The sequence below is a fragment of the Apteryx rowi genome, unplaced genomic scaffold (genome assembly GCF_003343035.1).
Source record: "Apteryx rowi isolate R43461 unplaced genomic scaffold, aptRow1 scaffold_50, whole genome shotgun sequence".
In the NCBI taxonomy this organism is placed as follows: domain Eukaryota; kingdom Metazoa; phylum Chordata; class Aves; order Apterygiformes; family Apterygidae; genus Apteryx; species Apteryx rowi.
Genome location: NW_020450761.1, coordinates 3,288,653 through 3,300,118, shown reverse-complemented (window position 1 = coordinate 3,300,118; position 11,466 = coordinate 3,288,653). Strand labels below are relative to the sequence as shown.

At 39.7% G+C, this 11,466-nt stretch overlaps 1 protein-coding gene across 4 annotated transcripts; it reads left to right on the top strand.

The window, feature by feature from the left end:
* The first annotated feature begins 59 nt into the window (after positions 1-59).
* Positions 60-11,324, top strand: MRS2 (MRS2, magnesium transporter). 4 transcript variants are annotated; one of them, XM_026079835.1, is made up of 10 exons: positions 64-313; positions 1,273-1,309; positions 1,918-2,030; positions 2,496-2,669; positions 3,368-3,498; positions 4,186-4,302; positions 7,005-7,157; positions 8,211-8,328; positions 9,120-9,233; positions 10,368-11,324. In XM_026079835.1, the coding sequence occupies exons 2-10, from the start codon at positions 1,273-1,275 to the stop codon at positions 10,476-10,478; spliced, it is 1,068 nt and encodes a 355-aa protein (XP_025935620.1). In that variant the 5' UTR covers positions 64-313; the 3' UTR covers positions 10,479-11,324. The 4 variants fall into 4 exon arrangements, with proteins under 4 accessions (XP_025935624.1, XP_025935620.1, XP_025935622.1 ...); XM_026079837.1 differs by having other exon boundaries at positions 1,234-1,309; XM_026079838.1 differs by lacking the exon at positions 64-313 and adding an exon at positions 325-460.
* Positions 11,325-11,466: the final 142 nt, after the last annotated feature.

Below are 11,466 nucleotides of genomic sequence, written 5' to 3'. Positions count from 1 at the left end.
CCCGGTGGGAGCCGGCGTGCTGGGCTCCCGCATGACGCAGCAACGGCTGCGCCCCGCCTTGCGCGGCGGCGGGTGGGGGGGAAACACGGACGTTGCAGCTAACGGCGGCTGTCTAACGGTCAAGGCTTTCTACTTTACACGAAAAATGTGTTAACTATGCAAGTGGCTTACGGCCGTCTACCAGATAGCTTAAAGAAAAGGGCCGCGCGCTGGCAGTACAGCTGTCTGTCTTTCCGCAGGGAGGCTTGACCAGCATGGCACAACAGAGGCCTCTCACGCCACCTTAGCTAGCGTTTCTCCTGTGTTTGCCGTGGTGAGTACGTTCRGGCCCTCAGCACGCGCCGGCAGCTTGTGCCAGCTGGCAGTGTTCTCTCGCAGTCATTTTTCTTCCTAAAATGTCGTGAGATCAGACTGATACTTCTCCCCAGTGACATTCTTACGGCTAAATTACTGCTTCAAGGTATTCTAACTTGAGGACCTCTTCTGTTATACAGAGATCATCAAGATGCTTTGCTAAAATAAAGCATCTTCTGGATGTATTTTTGATATAATTGTGAAGGCAGGTAAACTCCTAAAGTGCTTTAGTTAGAAGTTCTCTTGTTAAACTTGTACTCAGTACCTTATTATTATGTTATATTACTCATGTGCTGTGATATCTGCAAAGCAAACACAGGTATTTGGGAAAAACAAGTTCTTTATATATTCCTCTTTAAAATGAGTCTGGAAGCCATCTGCAAACTGCTTGATTGACGAGCTTAGTGCATACAAAAGAAGAGGTAAGGCCTCCTTCTTGAGTATGGAAGCATCATTCTACAACAAGATCCATGTGACTAGATCTTTGCGGTCATGTAACTCATGGCTCTACTGGAATGCATGCTCAAGCGTGTTTCTCTTATAGATAGTTACTTTTAAAGCTAGTAATTTGGAATTAAGCTATAAGCCAAAAAAAAAAGAATACTGTGCTAAAACAAGTTTAGTTCTCTGCAAATCACTTTCTTCCCAAGGTTTGGGGTATGAACAATGTCATGCCAAGAAATGACACTGGTTTTGGTTGGTGTATGCATGAACACAGTGAAGTATATGGCGATTCAGTGCATAATTTGCATTAGCTAGGAAAAATTGTGAAGAGAAGGTGTAAAAGTTGCTTTTTCTTCATAGGTATATTTTCTTTATTTGCCATTTGACTTTTAGGCAAGTGAGTGGAATTTTACATATTTTTTACTCCTTTTGTAGTAGTTATGTGAAAAAGTTATGCTTCTTCCTCTCCTTTAGATGAAGTTTGACAAAGAAGGAAATACTAGTTATTTTGGTGAGTAGAGATTTCGTAATTGGGGATGTGGGGTGGTTGTTTTTGTTTTTTATCTTGCCCAATATAGAAAAGCCCACTTGGGAATCTACCTTGGATAGAAATTTATTTTAGTGATACTTCACTGTATTTATTAATTGGGGATGTTGCAATATTTTTTCCATTTTGCTATCTTCTATGGATTTTCATAGCATTTTTATCATTACAATATTTGTATACTTTTAAGTAACACATTGAAAAATTATGAATACCATCTATCACATGAAGATCACTTTTACTTTTCTCTTTCCTTTTTTGACCATGCTACTTTCCCTTCCTAGTATATCACTGCAGAATTATGCATGCTGTCTCAAACCAGCCACATGGCTTCTGATGTGAAATTAATTGTAATGGCCAACTCTTTCACTCATATCTAGAAATTTTCTACTTAAGATATAACCTTTAAACTTTTAAAAAGATAATTACATTGAGGAATCAAGGGGAGCAAAACCATTGTAAAGATAGAACAATTCTTTTTCCTTTTGTGGGACTAAGTAACAAACTAAAATACAATTTCAAAACATACATGCTTTTCCCCAAACTATTTTCAACTAAAAATACTTCCATGATAGAAAAAAAGAAAACAGAATTGTACCAGGAATTGGGTCTTCAAGCTCGAGATCTAAGATTTCAACACCTGATGAGCATTACAACTAGGAACAACAGGATCATCATGAGAATGGAGGTAATAGTTTCCCTATAACCTAATGTAAACTTGAACCATGTCTTATCCATGCATGTACATTTTCTTATGTGGTTCTTTAAATACCAGCTCTCTGTGACCTGTAATTTTATAGTAAATTGTCTTTGAAGCTCTCTACCTAGCAATCAGAGACATGAGTTTACCAACAATACATATTAATGAGCATTTTGCTAGCTGAACATACAGGAAATGTTTTTGACACTGTTATAAAAATAAAGGCTTTCCAGGACCCTCTTCTTGATCATACAACAACTAGCAYAGTACTGCATCTGAACAATTTGCAGTGCACTGGGAGTTAGCATGAGATTTTTTTATTTTCCTTGCTGAAAAAACATGTGAAGAGTAGCTTTATCAAAACCTAAATTTTCAAATGCATTACATAGATATGAGAAGACAGAAATCTTCACAGAGTTTTTGTTGGACTCCTGCATGTACTGTCTCTTTCAGTTCTTGAAGGCTGTCATAACACCAGAGTTTCTTCTGATATTAGATTATCGTAATTTAAATCTGGAACACTGGCTCTTCAACGAACTAGCATCTCAACTAGCTGGGGAAGGTCAACTAGTTACATATTCCTTGCCCTTTGAATTCCGAGCCATAGAGGCAATCCTGCAGTACTGGGTGAGCTATCTGGTTTTTAATTAAGTTTTTTTTGAAGTTGTTGCTTCATAGAAGGGACAGTGTGATTTTTCTTCTTATGTTAGTATTTATACATATGCATGTGTRTCTATATTCCAGATTTATTTTAGGACCTTTTTTTGGTTTTTGGCTTTTGTTGGTTTAATTCTTATGGTTTTGTGTGTGTGTTTCCACTCCCTCCCTGAAAAAGTGCTAACTGTAAAGGTTATTACTGGAACAACTTTAGTAAGGATATGATGGCTTCACCATCATTTGGAGAATTTAAAATCAAATCAAGGTATTTTTGTAAAGATGTGCTATAGCTGACAAAGAAGATATGCAGAAATGCTGAGGTTTTTCACCTCTTAGGCAGGAATCAGATAAAAGCTCTAACTCTGCTTAAAAATCCATGCTTACTAATAGAAATACAACATTTCTAGATGAATAGGCTCTGTCAGCCCTATCTCTGTGTTTATCATCAGGTTTCAGTTCAGTGCAAATCATTTTTATGAAATACTACATTTTCCACTGGCTTTATCTTGTAAGTGGTATCTATATAGCAAGTATTTCCAGTGCATTGGAAAGTAGATTGCATTAACTGCCCATTACTGCGAGTTCTGTGTTCAGAGACAGGAGTCAATTGCCCAAGCCATTCTAAAGGGATTGCTTTAATTCTTATGAAGGATCATGTTGTTATCTAGATCAGCAAACTGCAGGGGAGACTTAACACTTTGCAGCCTCAGATCCTTGAGACTCTGGAAGCTCTAGTGGACCCCAAGCTTTTGTCTGTGGATAGGAGTAAACTACACATTCTCCTGCAAAATGGCAAGAGGTAAATAAGAGTAAGCTGTGAAGAGAATAGAAGATGACCGTAGAAAATTATATGCAATTAAATGTTAGAAAATGATATCTTATATGAATTTCTTAGAATACTGTAATGCTGGGTTTTGCATCTTATTTGTAACTGGAAAAATCAGTATATGAAATACCTGGTGATATGGAAAAAAAAAAMCAGAAAAAGTGGAATCTATATTCTGAGTTGTGAGAAATACAGTCAAACACCTTAAATAGCATCTAGTAGAACAAAATAACATCTAATAGAGCAAAATAGCATCACTAAAGTGTTCACTGTAATATAAAACAAGGTTAGCTATTGGATCCACTCTTTAAGATTAGTAGTACTAATACATTAGTACCTTCATGTGTTAGACTCTCTGACATGACAATGCAAATATGCACTCCCTATATGCTCACAGAGTACTCACTTTTTCTGACTTACGATTATGTTCGGAAAACACAGCTGAATCCTTTTCAGTGCGTGTCTGCAGACTGCCAGATAGATCATGGCCACTGCTGAATGTGTGGCCTTTAGAGAGTTTTTCTGAGGAATGTTTAGAACCCTCCAAAGAATCTTCATGGTGACGCATTCTGGCAAGGGTTCTGCCAAACTTGTTTTAAGATTACCTTTGTGCACAGGTGCCACTGGGGTTACTTGACCTTTTGCCTGTTCTTTCTTCAGCTTATCAGAACTGGAAACAGATCTTAAAGTTTTCAAAGAAACAATTCTGGAGATCTTAGATGAAGAAGAATTAATAGAAGAGCTCTGTCTAACTAAATGGACTGATCCACGAGTATTGTATGTATATTATGAAAACACAGAATTTAAGTGCATTTTGTCCAAGGACAGCTTGAATACTAAACAGGATGTTCCTCTCCAAAAAGTGGAAAGAAAAAACTTTTCATTTGTTTTTAAAGCACTAATGCTTTGCCACTTCAGAAATGGTTGCATCTGTCATTCTGGAGTGGGGCAACAGTAGCACTATTTATATTGTGCAGTTTCAAACAGCATAGCAGGCCAGCTTGTCTCCTAGTATGCAATGGGATGGAGGCAGGATGGTAGGAGGAGAAAAAGCAGAAAAAAGAAGAAAAAGCACATTTTGGGGGGAGAATTTTCTTCAGTTTCACAAACAACTAAGAAACTTTTTAAAACTTGTCTCAAATAGGTCAAACACCACACTTCTTTTCTTAAAAGTGTTCTGACCCCCTGCTCCTAGCTTTTTGTTCAGTAGCAGAGCTTGTAGGAGAGAGGCCTCAGAGCAGTCTTGTTGATACTGTTTTCATGTAAGTGCGTCTAGAGAGCAACAGTTTGGGAGAAGTGTATGTCAAAAATAGTCCTATTGCACCCTCTCAAGTTCAGATGAAGGATCACACACARCAGCAGCAGCACTGGTCTAACAAAACTAAAAAGCTAAAAATAACATGTATCAGATCCTGATACATTCTGGGGCCGAACCATATTTAAATCTTCACTGTACAGACATGTTCTCTTTGAAGCAGAGAGCAAAAGCTGGCCTTGAGGTCCTTTATGAAGCTGCTGAGTGATACTTATGCCCAAACATGTTGTAGTTGAATATTAATATTCACACAGTAATGTGTGTTTGAGATTGTGAAATAGTTTCCTGCCCTGAAGAGCTTAGTTTAAGTGTGCAGCAGCAACCTAGTATTTCAGAAGTGGGACACAGTGTGCATTTATAATGCATTTGCTGGAGCAGTATCAGGACAGCTCTGAATTCCAGACTGCTTTTGAGCTGGCAGCTGGTCTTTGTCCTGCCTTTTGCTAGCAGCCTTCCTTTGGACAGGCTGCCAGCAAATCCCTTCTGCCCTCATGGTAGACAGTGTGTAGGAAAGATCTGGGAAAGACACAGTGGTTACCTTTATACTACCATGTAAGGAGAGACCTGAAGTCATCTCTTCTTTCATACATCACCACTGCACAAGGGTAGGAGAGGTGACTGGAGGTTATGTAAGGAGTGCTGGAGCCACACTACAGAGAGATGTGAGGTGGTCCATGCAGGAGCCACACCAGAAAATACTAGCCATGGAGGTGCATTTGACGAAGGGTGCATTTGAGGAAGGTTGGCAGTGTGTGTACATAGCTCTTCTGGCCCCATGATTGATGCAGGTGATGTGTGATACTTAATGAACTAAAGTCTATGTGAGTAGGTGTGAAGAACCCAAATAGGAGGCATATTGGTGCCATCAGAGAATATCTGCAGCAGGAATGGCAACCTGAGCCCAGAAAGACTAGGGGATGCAGACATACCTTTCTGTGGAGAGACAGCAGAATGTCGAAGACTCACGAGACTGATGGAGGTTAATTAATGAAAGCAAATGAGATGGCAGTTGTTTTTAAGTCCTTATGCCTGTCATTTCCTTTTCCACAGCCATAGGGAGCCAATGTAAAGGCACTCATCAACTAGGAGCTTGAGCTGAATCCTTAATACAGAGCTCAAAGGTTTGCAAATTCCCAATTCCTCTAATCTGCATGCAGTAAAAACCTCTAGGTCTGAAAGGTTTTGAAGTCAGCCAGGCTAGCTCAAAGATTCTGCCCTATAGGAGAGAAACTTTTAAAGGTCCCCAGGGAGCTTAGGTGGGTTGATTCTTAAGACATATCACTAATTTTCTTGGAAATCTATTTCAGAGAGTTTCTTTAACAGTCAGCAATGCCAGGAAGAGATTCTGTATGAAGTTTAGTCTCTCTAGAGAAAGGAGATTATACCACAAAAGAAAAAACATAAAGAATTTTCCTGGCTTTGCTGCTAGTTTTTGAGCTCTTGTGGATCTTGGGTAGCTCAGCTTTTGTCTGTGCAGTGAAGAGTTCAGTATAACACCAGAAACTTCTATGCCTCTTCTAGAGAAGGCTACTGTTCAGTCATTCTGGACCATGTAGTAAGAAGAAAGTCTCTCAGACTGCATTTAGGGCAGCATCTTCCATGTGACACTTACTCTCAGGCTGCTTCATGCTCCCCAAATGTTTTGTAGTAGTTACTGMGTAGAACAGAAATGCCTTATAACTAAATTATTTTATCACATACCTACAACGCAGACCTCACTGTGTTCATGTTTGTGTTGAGCTTTTGTTATGTTTTACTCATGGGGTTTTTGACTGTGCCCTTATCAGCTTCCACCACTTGAGGACATCAAGGAATTAAACATCTCCTTTCAAGAATGTGAGCACATAACAGTTTTATAAAATCTGAGAAACTTTGATCTGTGGTGTTGTGCATGTCTTAAGCATATCAAATCCTAACTGCTGTAATCAAAATAACTGACTAACTGTGCTGGTCAGCTGATAAAAAATGGAAAAAATACGCCTTTTATGCCCTTGGTATTGATGGAGGTTCCTCACTTAAAAGATTGGGTTTTGAGATCTGGTGTCAGGCAACGCTTTTACTTGCTGTTCCCAACAACTCCTTTATGGGCCTTGTCTTAACATATCAGTAATACACTTGCATATAATGTGTACCTAACTAGAAAAATATAAATTGTTGCTTACAGCGAGGAGAGCACATCTGGGATTGACCATGCAGAGGAAATGGAGCTGCTGCTGGAGAACTATTACAGACAAGCAGAAGATCTTGCAAATGAAGCTCGTGAACTCAGAGTATTGATTGATGACTCGGAAAGCATAATCTTTATCAACCTGGACAGGTTAGCTATCTTATCTGTAGGACTGCTAAAAGCTGAGCAGAATTTAGTGCTGCCTATTCTTTTCAAATCACTGCAAGGAAAGTGGAGGAATGCCATCTTTGTGAGGGTTTCAATGGACTTGCATTGCGCTTTTGTCATCAGGGAACTGGATAAAATAAAGCAACAAAACACCCTTATTATACAGCAGCAGGAACCAGGCTTTTTCTAGATCCCTCTGGGAAGCTACTCGCTAAAGGAAATGCCTCAAATTTAGAGAGGAAATAAAATTCTTAGGAAAGTTTGCTCCTAATTTATCAAAATCAAAACTCTTAAGTAAGACTTTGGCTAAGCTACTTGGCTATCGAGTACAAGTTGCATTATCACCCTGTGCAATGGTACAAAATTAAATAATTTTGGAACAAAGATTTTTCTCTATGTGTGCTATAATTTTCAGTACYAGTCTGCTTTGTTACTGAAAAATAACTTGCATTTGCAAGCACATGCGACCCTCCCTGTGAGGTCACTGTTTAATATTCTTTCTCCTCTTTACTGGGGAGTTATCTGTAGAAGCAATTGGCAGATGCTGCATCAGGAAGCCACAAAAATCCTTTCTGGGAAGAACTGAATGTGGAGTTCTCCTAAACAGACTGAAGTTTAGTCTGCAGCATTTACCGATTCTGCTTCTTTGTAAGTACGTTTGCAAGGTAACAGTAAATTTTTGTTGTTTGTGATTACTGACATACAAATGCCAGCCAGTTAGTGGTGAGAGAACAAACATTTCCGTGAATGTTTACTGTTACTCTGTGCATATACCTCCAAGAAGTGAGAGATACCAGAAAGTCTGCTGACAATTAAGCAGAACCTGCTGCCTTAGAGGTATCCTGATGCAGCAGTTTCAAAAATGAAAGCCTCTTCATACTGTTGTTTCTCCACTTCTGTTACTGTGCTGCATTATTCCAGAATGACTTGCTTTTATTTTACTGTTCTGTTTTAGTGCATGCTGTATGGAATTTGAGACTTTAGGCAGCAGATAAATGTTTGGATTCCTCTTACAGATATTTCTCCCTTCTTTAGCCACCGTAACGTGATGATGAGGCTGAACTTGCAGCTGACCATGGGAACTTTCTCTCTTTCCCTCTTTGGACTAATAGGAGTTGCATTTGGTATGAACTTGGAGTCATCTCTTGAAGAAGTAAGGAATTAGTGCTGCTTTTACCAGTGACATAAAACATGGGTCCTACTCTTATGGTGCATTTTGCATTCAGTACAACTCCATTCTTTCCATAGGTAGACCTCCAGATTTATATTGGTGTGTGAAATAGGATAATTCAGTCCAGATTCAATTCGGATTCAAGCATTTGTGCAATCACTTTCTTTTGCACCAGATTACTTTATGGCTAATCACACAGTATTGCAGGCTTTTTTGTCCATGTAATGTCCCATGAGAGGAAACAGGAAAAACAAAACTGTGGCTGAATAAGGACAAAGCAGTGTTCAGGATTCTTTAATGACCATCTGCGCTTCTGAAAAGCCCAGCTCTGTCTTTCAGATACAAGGTTTTAAAGCAAGCAGCCAGGGTGTTTCAAACACACCAGAGGAACTATCATTCTACTGTTAATTATGTGATTATACCTAGACCAGTGGGGGGCATTTGCAATTATATGTGCTACCTTTAAAAAGTAAGACTTCTTCCTTTCGTTATCCATTAAGTAGAAAGGTTGAATTTCTAAATTGCTGACAAAGGAAAACTGCATGGGACAGCAACAGAATACATTAAGGTGATTCCTAAGCAAGATACTTTGCAATGAAACAGCCCTTTGTCCCAGGTTGAACTTGGCTGTTGATTGTAGAGAGTGTACCGCTTCCCTCACATAAAGGAGAACACTGCTGGGGAGTGAGAGGAAACAAGGATGGATCACAGAGTCTTTTGATACCTTTTCTAGGAGAGATTTGCATGACTAATTGGAGGCATTCTGTTGATAGGACCCCAGAATATTTTGGCTAGTGACTGGGATTATGTTTCTGGGAAGTGGTTTGATATGGCGGCGCTTGCTTTCATTCCTTGGGCGGCACCTGGAACCTTCACTACCTCCTCACGTACGTATGTCTGGCTAAGTCTTGGCTTCAGTCTCTGTACAATTCATCTCTAATGCAGGAAATTAGCAGCCATGGAGAAATGGGCCACAGAGCATGGGGGAACTCGGCTGAAGTCCCTGTTCCTTGACGTGGCAGAGCAGAAGGTTCTCCCTAGCTGGGTTTGGTGAGGTGGGGAGCTCAGAACTGGCAAAGATGTACTTGAGCTATAAGGTAGTGCTTGCTGTTTCTAGAAGCAAGGCAGCAGGGTATGCCTTGAGAGGTGCCTTACTTACTTTCTCCCAGCAGCCCAAAGGAAGCTGAGGCTGATAAAAAGCAGCTTGCTTTCTCAGCTGCTGTAGCAGTCTGTTCATAGTGAGGGATGTCATGGGATTCTGCCCTCCTGCTCCCACCCACATACTAACTCTGGGTCTGTGGTCCCTCTCAGATAAAAGAGAAGGTAAAGAGAAAAGGAAGATAAGGACAGGTACCAGCTGCAACATCTCATGCTGGAGAATGATGTTGTGGTTACGCCCTGACTCCCAATCAGAAGATTACAGTAGCTCTTCATGTGCACGCCAGCCTTCTTTGGCCCTGATGCTGATGGCATTATAGAGCCATATGCCAAGCTGTAAGAAAATTTCCAAGACAACTGTCTTCAGATTAGCAAGAGTTTGTATGAGTCATTTTCCTTCATTCACTGCCCTTTCCTACCAAAGTTTATAGGATTGTACTGGCTGGCTTGCCTACACTCTGCACTCCAATAATTATAGAAGAGAACTATCAACAGGTTCAAAAGATAAGTTCTTTCAAGTTTCCAAAGTAAGAAAGAGACTCAAATTCCCCTTCTTCCATCCCCTACCTTGCCTCTGAGAGGTAGACAGAAGTAATTTGTTGTTGCCTGCTAACTATAGCTACAACTTACTGGATTATACTTAAGTGTCACTCAAGAACAACTCTAGCATGTACTGACCTGCTTGGAAAAAACTACTGAAAGGGATAGGAAGAAGAAGCCAGAGACAGTGTCCTGTAAAAGGAGGAGGAAAAGTTCCTAATTTTTCACCTTTTACAGAAAGGACCCTTGTGAAGCTTGATTTCTTTCTGCTGCACATAGAGCAGCTTCTCATGTAATTACAATCTATTTTGCATCTTGTCTAGGTTCCTGCAATTTTGAAAAAGACCCAACCAGCAGCTGGAAGAATGGAGATAAAGGGAGAACTTAAAGCAGAAACATTTGGGCTGAGCAGAAGCACACTGACAAACCACTAGAACAGCAGGAATGAAGAGACTTTTGTTGTTACAGGGTGGACTTTGGACACTTCCCTTACATTTGTTCTTCCCTACTGAAAACCTTGAGAATTTCAAAGCTTAAGTTAATATATTTTTTGTGCCAAAAAGCTATGGTGAGATTTTAATGCTCACACGCAAAAGGAAAGAAACATCAGGAAAAACAGTGAGAAGCCTTCCACAGTAGCCTCACATCTGTTCCCATGCATGTTCCATTATATTTCTGTCCACATGTCACACATAGGTACTCATTTTGGGGCATTCTCATTTCAAGCTTTTCTATTAAATAAGGGCCTTTCTTAAAGAGATCAGAATTTTCAGCATAAAGGACAACAGATAGTCAGCATTCATCAAAGAACTTGTTTGTATTCTGATAATTTTGGTTATGAGCTGCAGGAGCTGAGTCAGGAATCTGACTTCAAAGAAAAATCTGCCCCTTTTTATGGATTTTTTTAAGCTCTATTTAATTGCAGAGAACAGATTTTCAAAAGCAAAAAGCATACCTGCATCTCTTGTGAAGCACTACCTCTAAATTACCAGTAACCAGAAATAACTAACATAATACTGCTCACTTAAAATAGGAGAAACCGTAACAGTCTTTGAAATGCAGCTACTTATATCAGGTATTCCTTGGCAATTATTTGAGGCCCAAAATGTATTCAGTTTTAAAAAACAGAAAAGCAGGCCCATTCATAATGCACACTTGTGCTTGCTTGCCATTTGCCGCTGTTTCTATATGCATTGATATAGCAATTCCTTATGTTATTATAAGGATTGATTCAAACCTTGTTTTAAAAAAATAATAAAACAGTTTTGGGGTTCTCCTGAGCAGGGGTCTGCTTTCTCACATTTCTCTTTAAAGATGAAAAGACAAGACAAACCGTGGACTAGACTGCACTACAGCAAGTTGCGAGGGCCAGGCTGCATGGGACTAAAGCTSTCTGCAGCTCTAGGCCTGGGAGGTGGCTCC

What these genes read in the sequence shown, in the direction of transcription:
- MRS2 (XM_026079835.1), top strand. Translation starts at nt 1,273, where the DNA reads ATGAAGTTTGACAAAGAAGGAAATACTAGTTATTTTG. An exon ending in GGATCATCATGAGAATGGAG is followed by an intron (nt 2,031 to 2,495) that starts GTAATAGTTTCC and finishes TGTCTCTTTCAG; the next exon opens with TTCTTGAAGGCTGTCATAAC. An exon ending in CTCCTGCAAAATGGCAAGAG is followed by an intron (nt 3,499 to 4,185) that starts GTAAATAAGAGT and finishes TTCTTTCTTCAG; the next exon opens with CTTATCAGAACTGGAAACAG.